General features: G+C 39.8%; 2 protein-coding genes across 3 annotated transcripts; both read right to left on the reverse strand.

The window, feature by feature from the left end:
* Positions 1 to 5,365: 5,365 nt before the first annotated feature.
* Positions 5,366 to 10,186, reverse strand: LOC106933874 (uncharacterized). 2 transcript variants are annotated; one of them, XM_088001429.1, is made up of 5 exons: positions 10,073 to 10,186; positions 9,764 to 10,003; positions 6,576 to 8,642; positions 6,259 to 6,360; positions 5,366 to 5,547 (listed from the first exon to the last, which is right to left on the reverse strand). In XM_088001429.1, the coding sequence occupies exons 2-5, from the start codon at positions 9,999 to 10,001 to the stop codon at positions 5,519 to 5,521; spliced, it is 2,436 nt and encodes an 811-aa protein (XP_087857555.1). In that variant the 5' UTR covers positions 10,002 to 10,003; positions 10,073 to 10,186; the 3' UTR covers positions 5,366 to 5,518. The 2 variants fall into 2 exon arrangements, with proteins under 2 accessions (XP_087857555.1, XP_014868888.2); XM_015013402.2 differs by having other exon boundaries at positions 6,259 to 6,363; positions 10,073 to 10,183.
* A 3,257-nt stretch (positions 10,187 to 13,443) lies between these two features.
* On the reverse strand, positions 13,444 to 16,327 carry LOC106933894 (bucky ball-like). Its single transcript, XM_015013421.2, has 7 exons — positions 16,105 to 16,327; positions 15,874 to 16,026; positions 14,371 to 15,795; positions 14,191 to 14,292; positions 13,860 to 13,952; positions 13,718 to 13,789; positions 13,444 to 13,646 (listed from the first exon to the last, which is right to left on the reverse strand). Exons 1-6 carry the CDS (start codon positions 16,115 to 16,117, stop codon positions 13,758 to 13,760), a joined length of 1,818 nt encoding a protein of 605 aa, XP_014868907.2. The 5' UTR covers positions 16,118 to 16,327; the 3' UTR covers positions 13,444 to 13,646; positions 13,718 to 13,757.
* Between the last annotated feature and the right edge of the window lie 101 nt (positions 16,328 to 16,428).

The raw sequence follows: 16,428 nt of genomic DNA on the forward strand, positions 1-16,428 counted from the left end.
ATAACATTAAAAACACTGAATATCTATGTTGGTGAGCTTATATGTCTATTTGTTCAGTGATTTATTAGCAAAAACAGGTGCTGAATAGAAAAAGTTGCTTATTTAGTCGATATATAGTTTGGTTATTTTAATTAGAAACCCTGCATTTAACTTAAAATTTTATTCAAGTTGCACCTCTAAGAAAAATATATAAAATTGCCTATATTTCCTTAAAAAATGCATTTACAACTCAACACTAGAATAAATAATTGTACTGTATTTTTAAAAATACAGTGGAACCCTGGGGATTTAGCAAATAGCTAAAATCCTTGAAACCCCCTCTAATAAAACGCATTTATCTGTCTATTTTATTAAATCAAACATCAAATAAAAGTTTCTCAGTTTATGCATTTTCTTTCAAATATTTTGGATATGCATTATGACAAAAATGTGCAAATAGGCAGATGTTTTGCAAATAATTTTGCAGCAAAAAGTTAATTTAAGTTAGTCTTGCTTTATTTCAAGCCATCTGCTCTAGAAATTAAACAAGAAATACTTGGTGGTGTTTTCCATTTTTGCAGTGCAGAGCCAACCATTGTTGCCCAAAAGTTTTAATTTTACTATCTTTTTCTGCACTGCAGGAAGTTTATCTGGCTTCAATTATGTGATGTGACGTTAGACTTTAAATAAAATATCTTGATTCTATAGGTGACCAGGAAGGAATCAGGAAAATTAAAACATTCAGCAATTATTTCATGGTTTATTTTTTCACATTAAATGTTCATGAAGCTTTCAGCAGCCAGTTGTCAGTCAGTCCTCAGGCTGAGTTTACCAAAGTGATAATAATAATCCCTCAGGGTTACATCTTTTTTTTTTAACTGTAAAAGAGGGCAGAGCCCTTGAAGAGAAACTGTCCTCGCAGTAATCGCGTGTTCTGATCCCACTTAGTCATCTGTGCAGCATTAGTGATGAGGATTTCAAAACGCCTGAACCGTGGAACCGACTTGACAGCTTGACAGAATCCTGCAAACAGTTAAGGAGAAACGATGGATGCTCTTAACCTCCCGCAGCGCCGACAGGCATCTCGGCCTTACGCCGCGCTGAACACCGGCGTCGTGTTCGCCTGATGCCTGCACCAAGCAGTGGCTGCGTTTCCTCAGTTTAACCTTCAGCTTATAGAGCTTCACATGGTAGAACAAGATCTAGATTTGATAAATGCAGTTCTCTGCAGAGGATATCGGTTACGAGGTATTTATGTAAAAAATATTAAATGATGTTGGATATTCACTGATTTAAGCACCTCGGGTCATTTTATTTGGTCATAAGCTGAACATAACTAGACACCTCAAGTTCCAGCTCTGCTAATCCACCTCATTTGCTGCTGCTGCTGCATTCACACCAGCCTTGTTCTGCAGTTCTTTAAAGCTGCAGTATGTAACTTTTATAAAAATATGTTTTCAAATATTTGTTAACACCGTCACCATGTCATGACAGTTTGTAATGATACAGATAATCTATAAAAAGATTGATATCCTCCACCTTCTCCCTGAGATACTGTTGACGTCTGAAGAAATGCACCAAAAACCACCAATGAGAGCAAGGAGGCGGGTCTTTGCGCTGTCAATCAACCTGCAGAATGTGCTGCTAAATGTGCTAGTCGAGAAGAAACACTTACAGTTAAAGAAAAAATGTTTTTCCACCATCATTGGTGGCCATGCTAAGTAGCCTTAGCATTCAAGACAGGCTACTCTGACAGGGAGAAGCTAAGCCCCGCCTCCTGGCTCCAGCAGATTGTCACAATACAGACAGTTTGAACAACTATGTTAAAACAATATTTTTATAAAAGTTACATATTGCAGTTCTAATCAAACGAGTCTGTTGGCCCAGAAAGTCAGGTTTGTTTGAGGAGGTCTGAATGCTAATTGAACCAAATAAAAGTGAACTCTGGTCCGCCTACAAACCTGTGAATATCAAGTGGATCAAATTACTTGATATTCAAGTAATTTGAATATCAAAATTACACTTCCTGTGTAAACAGGAAATTACACTTCCTGTTTGTAGTCCAAACAGGAAGTGGACTACAGCGCACGGCATTCTGGGTAAATGCAACCAAAACAAACATGATAGTCTTGAGCTAACGGGAGAAATGATTCTTCAGGCTCACAGAATTGAACTAATCAGTCTGATCAATTTCAACATTCGGGTTTATGTTGCTGCAGAAATATGGGAAGCATTTTCCTATTCATTTTAAGTTTAAATTGAGAAATGTAAAGGATAAACATTAGAAGCAAAGTTTTTTAGATGCGCTTGAGATTTTTTATTTATGGTAACTTAGTTTGTTAGAAATTTTGGAATGAATAAAGTATTATTAATGATTTAAATATTTTGGAGTATTTTAGTTTTTAATCTGCATTTTCATAGTACTAAACGCTAACCTCCTTTGCCCTTTTTAGCTTTATAACATAACCTGACCAGCCGCCATCACCTTCTACTGTAAACCCCAGAGAGCCAATCACTCAGTCACATTTACCCATAATGCAGACGTCATAAAGATGGAGCAGCAGAATGAAACGAGTCTGAGATATGAGCTGCGAGACCATCCACTCTGGGCTTTAGATCCGATCCCTGAAACGGGCAGATCTGGAGGGAAATCATGCGATGCGCTCCACCGATCCAGCTTTTCTAATCCCGCCCGACTTCCAAGAGCCATTCCTCGCCGATAACCGCAAACCACTAAAGAGCAGCTTTCTGTAAAATCCAAAAGCTCTCCACTGTCTCCGCTTCAAGCAAAGCACTCTGAGGAGACAGTAAAGTAGAGGTGGGAGGAGTATGTACTCAAGTAGGAGTAGCACTACTTCAAGATACTTTTACTCAAGTAGAAATAAGTAGATATCCAAGAAATTACTCAAGAGTAAAGAAGTATTTAGTAAAAAGGCTACTGAGTAACTGATCACAAACATTTAATATTCAAAAATTACATATATAAAATTAAATTGAAATTTTGGTATTTTAAGGACAAAAATGGCAATAATTCATATAAGTAAAATAGTGAGGCAAAATTTCAAATCATTTTGTTTTTCAATAAAAAAAAACTAATTAAACTTTAATAAGAACTGCAGGTGTGTCTGTCTGGTGAATTTCTGGTTAAAATACGTTTGTTTTTCATTCAATGGGCAGAAAATCAAAATTTTACTCAAGAGTAGAAATACTTCATAAAATCACTCAAGTAAAAGTAGCAAGTACTATATAGTAGAAATTCTCCTAAACATACGTTTTCTCAAAAAAAAAGATAAATGATACTCAAGTAAATGTAACTAGTTACTCCTGAACTCTGGATGTTAAATGCCAAAATGCCAAATAGAGATCATTTTTTTCTGCCATCTCTTTGGCGCCCCTTTACGGAGCACCCTGTGTGTCGAACTTTTATTTTAAAGTTACTCATATTAGATATCCAAGAAATTACTCAGGAGTAAAAAAGTAGTTCTGAGTGACTGATCAAATTATTTAATATTTAAAAATTAGATCATTACAAAGTGGAAATTTTGGTATTTTAAGGATGAAAATGACAATTTGCATAAACAAAATAAGAAAATCAGGCAAAAGAAAAATGTTTCCAAATCAGTTTCTTTCAGGAATTTTTGGTTAAAACACATTTGATTTTCATTCAGTGGGTAGAGAATCCAGAAAAGTTACTCAAAAGTAGAATACTTCATAAAATTACTGAAATAAAAGTAAAAATACTCATTAAAGTCACATTTAAAAAAACAGGAAAAAAGTTACAGGTAAATGTAATTGAGTAAACGCAACAAGTTATTACTCACTCTGGATGTATTGGGTGACCTGAGTAAGTGGTGGCCTATTCCAAGGCCCTGAAAGTCACATCAACTCTGAACATGGCTTCTACATCCAAGGTTTTACCTCCCCTGCAGCGAGGAAGCCATTATGGCAACACATTACATGTTTCATCCAGAACAATGTGGCTACAGCTGGTTTCATTACCTGAACGTCTCGCAGCATTGTGCAGCGCTACACGAGCTCCAATGGTCCGTTCCGTAGTGATTCACCGTTTATTCAATACAAATGTGTATTTAAGCCCACAGGGGGAAGCGCTTTGTGCTTAACGATCAATAACCTGCGCCACAGCCACTTTAGCAGCTTGATAAGAAAAATTGCTGGTCTAATTTAATTTTTGTTTAATTCAGCCCAGAGGCTGAAAGTCTTTGCCCCAAACGTCATTAAAAACTTGTGTTCGTCATTTTTGCTGACCTAATCATTAAAAGGGCAACAATATGTTTATTTTAGCAACTTTTCATTTGTTAAGGTTTGAGTAAAAGTGGCACCACGTCTGTCTAATATTAGACTCATTTTAAGTAAAAGGAGGTTTGAAAAAGTATTACTGTAAAGCAGGGACTGCAATATCAAATTAGAAAGCTGATTGAGTAGAAAATCTGGGGATAATGATAGTGGGAGTATCTGAAGTACAGATTTTTACCCAAGTTTACGCTAAAACGCAAAACCAAAATTGGTTTTTAACTTTTACTTTGGACAGAATTTGTAAGGCATCTCCAAAAACAAGATGGACAAGTATATCTGTCAGACAATTTTTCTGAACAAATTGTCTCAGAAGTTACTGCAATTATATTGCTCAGACCATTTTCAAATAAGTTGCATAATAATGGAACATTCTGAAACAAACTTAAAATTTTATGAACCATTTCCCCTTTAATGTGGAACAATTAAAAACAAAAACCCACAAGAAAAACAAGCCGGCCTAACATCCGTTAGTGATCGACTCAAACCTGAACCTACAGAGCCACATAGAGATGGTTATAAAGTCAGCCTTCTATCGCCTGCAGAACATTTCCAGGATTAAAGGACTGATGTTCCAGTTAGATCAAGAGAAACTCATCCATGCTTTCATATTTAGTCGCATTGAACACTGCAACTGTCTTCACAGCTTCTGATTTCAGGATTTAAAAAAAACCTGCTGCAGTTGATCCAGAATGCTGAAGTTGTCAAAATGTTGCAGGTTTGATCACAAGACATCAGGAATTCAGAATGGCAACGACAGGAGACCTTTGTTTAAACATGTGGAGTAAATGTGCCAGAGGTGGGTAGTAATTACTTAGATTTTATGCTTGTAGTTTCACTACACCAAACTGGCACTTCTCTTCCTCAAACAATCTGTCAACTCTACCCACTTCTGCAGAGGTTTATCTAAAAAGAAAAGCCACAGCTGACAAATTGCACTTAGTTTTAGTTTTCCTAGTTCTTCTAAAAATCAGTGAAATAGAGACGTTTATTCATCCGATGTGGAAGATTAAGAGTTTTCTGAACGGGAACAGCTCCCTCTGCTGGACAAATTCAGGAACAAAAACTCAAGATGTTTGCAAAAACCATTAAATCTGTGTTTATTTCAATATGAATAAATAGTGAGCATTGTGATTATTTACATATCCAAAAAAAGTGTAAAAGACTTAATTTAAGTGTTGATCATTAAAAAACAGTGGTTGTACTTCAAGTTGTGCTCTTGTGCAAATCAGCATCTTGTTTCTTTTGTGCAGATTCCTGAAGAAAAACAGAAAAAAATGTTAAAATTGAGACAAAACTTGGACCATATGCTTCTAGCAAATAAAGAAATAAATAAGTTAGACTACATTACTTGAACAAGTGTCCTTTAAAAGTAAATGCTTTAAATAGAATATACTATATCGTCATCAAGCTACCACAACCATTAATGTGTAGACAATACAAATAACCACAATATAAAATGTCAAATATATATGCATAAGAATGTTATTGTAAGTAATTTGAATATGACTAAATATAAAATGCATAAATAAAACGATCTGTAAATGAGTCTGGAGATTTATCCAGTCCAAGTTAAATCTATTTTTATCTGCCTCTCTCATTCTTAGATGAAAAATTGCAACTGCTCCTTTTTCTTTTATGCCAAGTTTGCAATCGAGGGTTTGACTGAGAACATGGCTTCACGTTTTGACAATCGGCATTTAAATCAAAGTCTTGACCTGATCAAGAAGCTGTTTTGCCAGTTCAGATTTTTACCAATTGGCCATCAATTAGCTTCATATAGATACTGATCAAACTAGGCAGTGGAAAAACCAATTGTGAAAACTGATTTTTAGCCTTTAAACCTTTTCCATTAGTATCCATGTTTTAGTTCGTTACAGCTTTCTAAGTCTAATAGACCTGATTTTAAGGGTAGAGACTACAGGGTTTTATTTTGAAAAAGAGTAAAGTGAAACATCAAAAACAAACCTTGTGATTGTGGTTGTGTTTTCTTGTGATTAAAGTGTGAGGTGGCTTCCTTCAGGAAGCGGCCATTGTAAGCGTTGAGCGTTGCATCTCTCCATGACTTCTCTGCTGGAAGACAGTGAGGTCAGACATTAGCTGATGCCGTTCTTAAAACTGCTTTAAACACTGAACTGAAACAAACAGCTACATGAGGGGAGACATTTTTGCTCAACCAGATGTAGAAATCTTCAAATGAAACTAGTTTAAGACTCGAGTCTCCATGACCAATGAGACTCATGAGATAAATGTAGCCCTATGATTTGTTAAAGTTGTTTGCTTACCAGTTTGCCGTCTGTGCGTCAGGTACATCTGGTCCAGGTTACTCCATTTTTCCTCATGGGAAGCTGATGCATCACAGTTCTCGTCAATCTCTCGGATTGTGTTCCCATGCGGACATCGGCGGAGTCTTTCCCAGCCAACCGACTGGTTCTGCAGATCGTCATGCTTGCAGTTGCTCCGTCTCAACCTTGGGTGGATTGTCACAGGACTTTTAGTTGCCATCTGCCTCGGTGCCAGCGGCCTCTTGAAGTCCTGTCCCGTTCGACATGAACTGTTCCCAGAAGAGTCACACTCCGTGTCGTGTCCGTAATGGGGAGAACAAAGATCCGGACTGGAATCTTTTCTCATGAGTTGCCCCTTTGTGTGAGATTTGCAGGCTTCACATGTTGCTAAAAGGACATCGTTCCATTCCTGGAAAGGAACAGCTTTCCTTTTCAAGCTTCGGCCTTCACACACCGAACTTGGAGACGCGCTGATCCTACGTTTTGCCGTACATCTGGTACAGAGTCGCTCATTGTTGGACCAGCGAGAGTTCAACATGTTCTCATTGAAATTTCGGCTAAGGCAACATTCATGGTCAGAAAGACTTTGGCGATCCACCTTGCCTTTGGGTTTGTACCTCTCTTTTGATTTCCGAACATTAGGTTGTTCTTTGTAATTCATGTTAAGCTTTCTTCTCCTTTTAGACACATCCAGACTCTGGAGATTGCTTGGTCTGTTCTGGTTCATAGGAGCTAGTGGGATCTTTTTGCAGTAATAGCTATGATTAAAGTCAGAAATCCAGCTGGTGGAGGGAAGGTAAGCAGGCAAAGATTCAAAGGAGGTGTCCTGATGATCCTGGTCATTCGTAGTTTCCAGCTGGTGATGCTCTCTGTCTGAGTCCAGAGGGGAATTATCTGGTAGGATATTGGTTGAAAGAGTTTCCTCTGCTGTGTTTGTTAGCTCAGGCAGTGGAGAAGCATCTGTAGCAGGGTAGATATTTGCTTCAGACATCTCTACAGTGGGGACAATTTCCTCTAGTTCAACCTCTGCTAGTGCAGGCATCTCTGTTTCAGTGATTTCCTCAGTAGGAACCTCCTGTGTTAACACGACCAACTCCTCAGTTGAAGCATTCAGTGTTTTATTGGAAGCCTTCATGAAGGCGTTTTGGACCGGGGAAGTCACGAACGATTCCTCTGCTGACCAGACAGTGGACTCAATCTTCCTCAGTTCATCCAAATATGTTGGATCAAATGGCACCTGAACAACTTTGAGGTGAAAGCTTTCTGAGGTCACACTGAAGTCCTCATCAGTTGAAGTCTCTTCAGATTCATTTGCAGTCACAGGATCCATTTGGTTCATGGGATCCTCTAGAGAAAGGCTCTCCTCCCCGTAGTTTGGCTTCTCATCCAACAGGATGTCTGGACAAACATTGAGCTCCTGCTCAGACTGGTCTGCTTGAAGGTCGAGACCCTCATCCTGCAGGATTCCACTCTGGGTAGGAGAACTACACTGAACCAGATCCTGGGAAAAGCTGCAAGACATTTCTGCAGCCTCTTGAGCATGGAGCAGTTGGAGTCCCACTGGTGTGGCGCAACATTCAATCCTCACCTCCTCAGTCTGAATCACGAAAGAGCTGTTTGATGGCATCCCCGTGGTGGAAGAGGGAGCCTTCTCTTGGAGCTCTGAAGGGTATTCCTCCGTTTGTACGGTGAAAGCCTGTGACTGGAGTTGGGCAGCAGTGGCAGCAGTGGCAGCAGTGGCAGCAGTGGCAGCAGTGGCAGCAGTGGCAGCAGTGGCAGCAGTGGCAGCAGTGGCAGCAGTGGCAGAGTTGCTGCTGGATCTTGGGGTGCTGGTCCCATTAACTGAGAGAAGCGGCTCAGTTTGAACCTCAGAGCTGGTCATTTCTTTCGACGCAGAGTTGTGTTGGTAGCGAAACCTGCGGGCATGATAGGCCATGGTGTGGTAGTACTGGGGGTTCAGCATGCGTCTGTAGTCCATCAGATGGAGGTGGGTGTGGGGAACGACAAAGCCAGGTGGCTCCATGTAGGGGTTCGGCTGATAGTGGGGCATCATTGGCAGACCAAGCCCTTAACCACAACAAAACAGACATTTAACTTTGATAAAAAGGAAAATACATCATCTTGCTAGTCAAATTTGTAGAGAATAATGACAGATACTACATGTGGCACTCTGGGCATCTAGACGCATGACCAAGGCTGGGGAGGGAAGAATAGAAAGCTATATAGTACCAACAGTAGTTCAATTGTATATTTGAAATTAAGCAATGGTGCAAAAGCTAAGTTTTACAGCTTTATCTGAGATTTTTTTAAACTACATTTTCAGCCACCAAGTCTTTAATTTGACAACTCTAAAGATGGAAAAGAAAACTTTTGCAGAGTTTAACAATTTCCAAGTGACACCAATACCTGCCCAGCACCAAACCAGAGACGCCAGTATTTCCTGGCCTGCATTGCATGTTTTGGCCACCAGAGGGCAGTGACGTGGTGACAAATATGGAAAATTTCCATAGAAGTTAAAAAAATCTTGCAATACCAGACTAAAGTTAGCATTTTGAGCTAGTTTTATCCCAAGTCTCTCAAAATGTCAATTCATTTATGCATCATTTGTAAGTGAAAATTGTTTTTACCTACTTTTCTGTTACGGTAAATGGTATAATTGGTTAAAAAAAACTGTTCTTAACCCAAACCTTCTCATGAATTACTTAAAGCCCTCAAACAATTTTGGTATTTTAAGGACAAAAATGACAATTCATATAACAAAAATAAAATCAGAATTTTTTACCCTAAATCAGTTTATTAAAAAAAAAACTGCAGGTCTGCATCTGTCTGGTGAGTTTTTGGTTAAAACATGTTTGTTTTCCATCCAGTGGTAAGAAAATACAGAAATTTTACTCAAGAGTAAAAATACTTCATAATAAAGTTACTCAAGTAAAAATAAAAATCACAGCATAGTAAAGATACTGCTAAAAGTACTTCCTCAAAAAAATTTAATTGAGTAAATGTAACTAGTAACTACCCAACTCTTGATGTTTTATAAAGAAAATTCCGACTAGAACTAATTTTTTTTTTTACCATCTCTCTGGCGCCCCCTTTACCGGAGCGCCCCTACGTATCTCTTGTAGCACCATCCCACTTTTTGCGACAGAAACCTTAATAATCCATTAACCCGAAGAGTCAGAGCGTCTCACCTAAGCCAGGGTAGCCGTAGTACGGGTTGTAGGCCATAGGCATGGCTACCGGCCACTGCAGACTCTGCATCGGCAGGTACGGCTGCGAAGGCTGGATGTAGAAGAACGGCTTATGGTGCTGCTCCTCCGGACGAGGCGGACCAGGAGCGGCCGGGTCAGGTCCCAGCTTCGGGTTCAGGTTTGGACCTCTGGGGCCCAGCCCGAAGGAATGCTGAAAGTTAGGCGTGGCTGCTTCCATATCTGAACAAAAAGAGAAACGAATCACTTAAGAGTTAAGATTATTTCCTGGGGATATAAAGTTGCACCTACATGCAAAGGAGAAGAAAACATCCACAGAGAAACCGAATGAGTTTTCCTTTATGCTTTCAAGTTGAAACCAAACAGGCTGCAAAGAAGCTTCCGCTCCAGGTGCTGTTAGTCCAATTAGAGCTTAATAAGCTGCTGTGTGAACCAATCACAGAGGCTTATTCCGAACAGGTGGCTGTGGTACCATTCACTCACATGGTGCCGGAAAACACAGCTGTGATCCAAACTAAGAATCCGATTCTTAATGACACATAGAGGCTTAAAAAGTCAAATCCTTTTGATTTTTAAACATCTCTGATAGAATCTGTTTCTCTTAGACAATCAGAGGTGGGTAAAATACCCAAAAATTGTACACAAATAAAAGTAGCACAACTTCAACAAGTTCAGGTTAAAGTAAAAACATTACTCAAGTAAGTGATGAAATGATCAATTATTTAATATTAAAAAAAACATTATCAGACAGACTAAAATATAAAGTTAAGTGGAAGTTTTGGTATTTTGAGGAGCAAAATGACAATATAAGTAACAGAAATAAATAAAATGAGGCAAAAATAATTTTGTTCCAAATCAGTTTCTTTCAATAAAAACACTTATGAAACTTTAACAAAAACTGCAGGTGTGTCTGTGACTGGTGAGTTTTTGGTTAAAACATAATTGTTTGTCATTCAGAGGGTTGAAAATCTAGAAATTTTACTCAAGATTAGCGATACAGCATAGAAAAAAATACTCCTAAAAGTAAATAATAAAAAAAGTTCACGTAAATGTACTTGATCAAATGTAGCTAGTTACTACCCAACTCTGCTTATAATTATCAAACAAAACCAGATTTTATGCTACATGGAATCTGTTTATTCATAAACTTTGGAGAATAAAACAACTTGTTTTAAAACTCAACTGCAGATTAGGAAAAATTTTCCAAGGACTTGGAGAATTGTTTTTTAAGAATCAACATATTAAATTATTTAACTTTATGTGAAAACTCTTGGTTACTCTTCTACAATGAAACCAATTAAGATGATAATCCTGCTAATGATGCTGTGCTTCTTCTTCTATGACAGAGGTTCCCAAACTGTGGGGCGCGCCCCCTAGGGGGGGGCGCCGTGTCATTGCAGGGGGGGGCGCGGGAAGCCGTCTGGATGAGAAACAAATAAAATATGAATCTGTATGCGCTGGGTTTTTACCTTAGAATGGCCAACTCTCTGTTATTCCTGTCAATTTGATACAGTAGAGGCTTCCACACTTCCCATATCTGTGTCCTCTGTCACTTTTATCAGCAGTTAAAACTGTTTAATCCGTTGTTAACATGTTGTAACCTGTTTTTCCGAGCCGCCTTTAAACGCAACATGAGCGCTACGACGCTCGCGCTGGGTTTCCACCTGTGAAGGAGACCTGCTGCTGCTGGGCGGAGCTACGTAGGTTTGTGTTAGAATCACGGCAGCAAACCAGCAAAACGCAAAGAACTTTCACAGTTTTTCCCCCAAACTAACCGACTGAGTTGAGTAAAGCTGCTGGATGCAGGTAATGTTAGCTAAAAGATGACCAGCTAATGTTAGCTAAAAGATGACTAGCTAATGTTAGCTAAAAGATGACTAGCTAATATCAATACAGAACCTTAAGCTTAACAAGTACCTTGTAGGCTACCGATGTTGGTGTCTATTTTCAGCTACGTACATTCATTTTGCCCCCAAAAAAGTCGATGCCCTCCCCTCCCCCCGTCGTTTCAACCAGACAGCCATTTGTAATCCATGGGGGGGCGCAGAAAATGTTTGGAAACCACTGGGGGGGCGCAGAAGAAAAAGTTTGGGAACCACTGCTCTATAGTATAATGAATAACTTGTCAAATCAATCAAAAAGGGATCTGTATCATTATGACAAACTCTGCATCTGTTAGCTCAAAGATTCAGATTTAGGATGTTCAAACTGTTGGTTTTAGTAATACAACTTTCAAAACTCATTTTCTGACTAGAAGATCTAAAATCAAACATTTAACCACAAATATACTCGGCATCTCAAATGTTGGAAGATGTAAAACTATCTTCTATATTTAGAATATGTTGGTGAGTATCCAGTTGAGTATTTTTTAATCACTTCAGAAAGTGAAACCAATTTATCATAGATTCATTAGAAATAGTATTTCCTGTACTTTTGATTTTGACTTACAGAAAATTAAAACCTCAATTCAGGATTTCTCTGAAGCATAAAATATTGTAGTGCTGACTTCAGATGTCCTGAAGAAGCTGGATGTTCATAGGTGTAGTCATAGAAAATTGATTGGAAGGAAGAAGTATGCTAGGAAATTATGCAACAACAGAATCATTTCAAAGAGCAGACTGAGGCTAGAACATCAAGAGCCACAGCACTACAGGAGAACCAGAGCTGGACTACTGCTCTGTGGTCCAAAGTTTTCAGATAAAAGTAAAGTTTGCGTTTTATTTGGAAGTGAAGGTGTCAGAGTGGAGAAATACACAATCCATGTTGCTTGAAGGCCAGAGTGTAGTCTCCAATGATTGTCTGCTGTCTCCATGTCATCTGCTGGTTCTGGTCCACCGGGTTTTCTGAAATCCAATCAATACAACCATCTACCAGGACATTTAGAGTATTTCTGAGTTACTTCTGCCAACAAGCTTTATGGAAATACTGATTATTTTCCAGGAGAACTTGGTACCAACCCAGAGCCAAAGGTACCAAAAGCTGGTCCAGTGGTACTCTGGGCGATTCACCAGCATACTGGTCTGACCAGAACCAGAGAATCAATGGAGCATTGTCAACAGGAAGATTACACCAGAACCAATAAGATGACCTGAAGGCAGCCATCAAAGCAACCTGGACTTCCTTAACTGTTGAAAACCTCTTTGCTGTTGATGCCCAAACTAAGAACTGGGAGCATAAAAATTACCGTTTTCAGGAGCAGAAATAAAAATTGTCAAAACCGTCTTGGCTTGAAGAACAAATATTTTCATCTGCAGGTTTGCAGAGAAGTTTTGGAGTTGCACCTCATCGCTAGCATAGCTGCTAGCATAGCTGCTAGCATAGCTGCTAGCATAGCTGCTAGCATAGCTGCTAGCATAGCTGCTAGCATAGGCACTGTCAGGATAGCTAGCATTTGAAAAAAATCCCACTTGATAAAATTATACTAAAAAATATCCTGTTTATTAGAAGTTTTCCTTACTGCATCCATTGGGTAAATGATTACGTTTGGAAGTGAAGTAATCAGTTCACACCAACAACTTTGGATTTATAACTGCTAAATTTAAGCTACCCATGCAGAGAAACAAATCCATTTCAGGCCATCAATGCTTCTACTCCTTTAGGATTTCACATTTAAAAAGAACAAGCCATGGTGGCTGGTTTAGAACAAAAGTCCCACAACAAGCTTAAATATTTATATTTTATTGGACTGACCCCAAACAGTGGCATCTTCAACAACCTTTTAGCCCATTTGTGAGATCAAGTTATCTTTGGTGAAAGGCAGCATCACTGCAGATTTTTTTTGTTCTTTTATACAACTATGCTTCTTGTGCAGTGCATTACACCTGGTGCTCCATCATCCCTCAACCTTTACACCTTTAGGGGGGACCTGTGAAAAAAAGTGGTAAACATGTAAATAGATGTTAAAGCTATTGTTCATTTGGAATGACTGCCACCTACAGTTCAACGCGTTTTGTTCAAAACTCAGTCAAGGAAAACATCAACATCTTGGTTCTCCTCTCACTGTGGAGCCTGAGAAACAAATTAACATTTTAAACTCGCATAATGACCAAAAAATAAACCCCTGCTCAAATAAAAATACCTCTTTCCCAACTTAATGGAAGCACCTCTTCTTCACCTTCATGATCATCATCTCTAGGCCTGTGGTACATCACTTTCCACTGAGGGCTCATTTCTACATAGTTGGTTAAGAAAAAATTCAACAGAGGATTAAGAAGGTTCTTATTACTGTCAAAAAACAATCCGACTAAAATACACAGTAGAACAGCACATCCCATCAAACTGAGCAAACCAGTCCCTCGGGGATGTGTACTCGGTCTCATGCATTTCACTTTTATGTTGAATTTCTTTCAAATTCAACATAAACCTCAAGTTCTCCAATAAAACCAGCATGAATGTGTGCTAAATGTTACCTTGTCGTTGCAGAGAGGTGGCATGTCTTCTACGGGGAATCGCTTCTCCAGCCGGCCTTCGACTTTGGCCTGCAGTGGTCACATCCGCTCTGCAGAGTCCATCTGTGAACAGATTCATGGGTCACATCTGCTTCTCCTGAATGTTTTTTTTTTTTTTTTAAATACCAATTCTCGACTTACCCTGACATGTTCCACACTGCAGCTCCCTGCTGTCCAACTCCTCGGTTTCTGCTTCAGCAACCTCCTGCTGACAGGCCTCATGACTCTCCACCTGTTTCATGGTGTCTGGCAGCTCTTTGTACTGACCTTTCTTATACCAAGGTTTAGCCGAATGTCTTTGGACAGTTTGAGTCTTCCTTGGTGCAGAATGCTTCCTGACAACCACTCTAATTGGCTGCTCACACCCTCTCCCGTATGCACCCTCCTCTTCAGAGTCTCCAGCTTCATCATGATACACTTTGGAGCTATGGATTTTGCTCCTGCTTGTCCCTTTTTCCAAGTTTTTCCCACAACAAGCACACACAACCCTCTTCGACTTTGGCAACCATGCGTCCTCCTCATCGTCTGCAGCTGGAGGAGATCCACCAATGACAGCCGAAAGTCTCCTCCCGGTGTACATGTGCTTTGGGAAAAGATCCGTGTCGTCCAGATCTGTAGAGAACATTTCATCTCTGGAAGACAGTTCATCCAAAGATGGACTGAGGACACTCATGCGCTCATGTGTAGTCTGCATGGGGAGGTAGTTGTAATAATAAGGGGAAGCTGGGGACAAGAGCTGCTCAGCTCCAGGTGTAAAAACACCATCAAATGGTAGCTTGATGATCTGATAGCCTTCATCGAGTTTGGTTTGATCGCAGGAAGTCATTGAATCTTCTACCTTTGAGACTTCAAGGTCTGTAAAAACTAGCTGACTGGAGGGAAGTGAAGATTTGTGGTCCTTCTCAGCGTCACAAATTGGAACACTTGAGTCAGTCACCAAGATATTTGATTGAATATCTGGGACCTCCGTCTCATGTGAAGCAAAGTGTTCGTCTGGTGCCGACTGATGGAGATATTCTTCATGAACTGAAGAGCTGTCAATAGGCAGCTCCTCCTCCAGTCTACCTGTCCAACCCCCCTCCAGGCTCAAATGGTCCAAAATAACTTGGCTGGACTCGCCATCATAAACCCCTGCAGTGGAATCACCTGAAGTCACAGCTGGAGACTCCAAAGAGCCATGATTTGGCTCTGATGGCAGTGGGTGACCATGCTTTTCAGCTTTTTCTTCTACCGGAGAAAAGATACCTGAGGATTGAGAGCCAATGCCAGAGTCCAGCTCTCGGTCGGTGCTCTGAAGCTCTGTGGCTCGGATTTTATCCAAGCACTCGATTAGCTTGTTTATGGCCTCACTAGGGTCTGTTTGAGCCCCTGAACAAGCGGTCTCACGACGCCCTGGAGGTTGTGGATGGTACTGTTGACGAGGCATATCTCCCCAAGCTGGTGCTTGGAATCTCGGTTCAAACATCCGCCTGTAATCTACAGGATGCACCGGGGCATGTGGTAAAACAAAGCCAGGGTATGGCATATAGGGGTAAGGATGCAGGCTGGGGCGGCCAAAGTTAAAACCTATAAACAGATTTTGAGAAAAAAGCTCTGAGATTTCTTATGTCAATGCATGATCTACACGTGTGAATGGCTGAATACCTGCAGGAAGTCCGAAGTGGTTGTATGGGTTGGTAAGGTGCCAGGGAGGGTAGAGATAATACGGCTGAGAAGGTGGCTGGACGAAGAAGAAAGGTCTGGGATGGGAACTTCTCTGAGCTCCACTGCCAAAGGAGGGAGGCTGTTTGCTTGGATCTACAGGACGGATTCAAATGGCTTCAAACCACACGTTGGTTGAACTTCATTTAAAAGTTGGAAATAAAAACGACTTACCTTCCATTTTCATTCACGATCTCGCTGACTGTCGGAAATAAAACACACAGGGATGAAAATAAATAAACATCCCCAAGTTTCAGAAAAATAAATAAGTAACTTTAACAATTTCTGATTGAACAGAAGTAGAAAAGTCTCGCTCTATGAAGCCCAAACGACATTTCTACTTAGTAAAAAGCCGAACTGCTGCAGGCAATTAGTTATATAGCAAACAGCTTGCGGCCGTCAGGAATGTTGCCTTCAGGGTCACCCGGGAGCCTTGTTTAAATAAGTTAAAATAATAATAATATTTATAATATTAAATTGTTGCTTAAATATATAATT

Source organism: Poecilia mexicana, unplaced genomic scaffold (genome assembly GCF_051168715.1).
Source record: "Poecilia mexicana isolate PSO_F unplaced genomic scaffold, ASM5116871v1 scaffold_20, whole genome shotgun sequence".
In the NCBI taxonomy this organism is placed as follows: Eukaryota; Metazoa; Chordata; class Actinopteri; order Cyprinodontiformes; family Poeciliidae; genus Poecilia; species Poecilia mexicana.

Coding starts and splice junctions, on each gene's coding strand:
- LOC106933874 (XM_015013402.2), bottom strand. CDS start 10,001: ATGGAAGCAGCCACGCCTAACTTTCAGCATTCCTTCGGGCTGGGCCCC. Junction 8,643..9,763: donor CTACGGCTACCCTGGCTTAG/GTGAGACGCTCT, acceptor GTTGTGGTTAAG/GGCTTGGTCTGCCAATGATG. Junction 5,548..6,258: donor AACACAACCACAATCACAAG/GTTTGTTTTTGA, acceptor GTTTTTCTTCAG/GAATCTGCACAAAAGAAACA.
- LOC106933894 (XM_015013421.2), bottom strand. Junction 15,796..15,873: donor CCACTTCGGACTTCCTGCAG/GTATTCAGCCAT, acceptor ATCTGTTTATAG/GTTTTAACTTTGGCCGCCCC. Junction 13,953..14,190: donor CACCTCTCTGCAACGACAAG/GTAACATTTAGC, acceptor CCAACTATGTAG/AAATGAGCCCTCAGTGGAAA.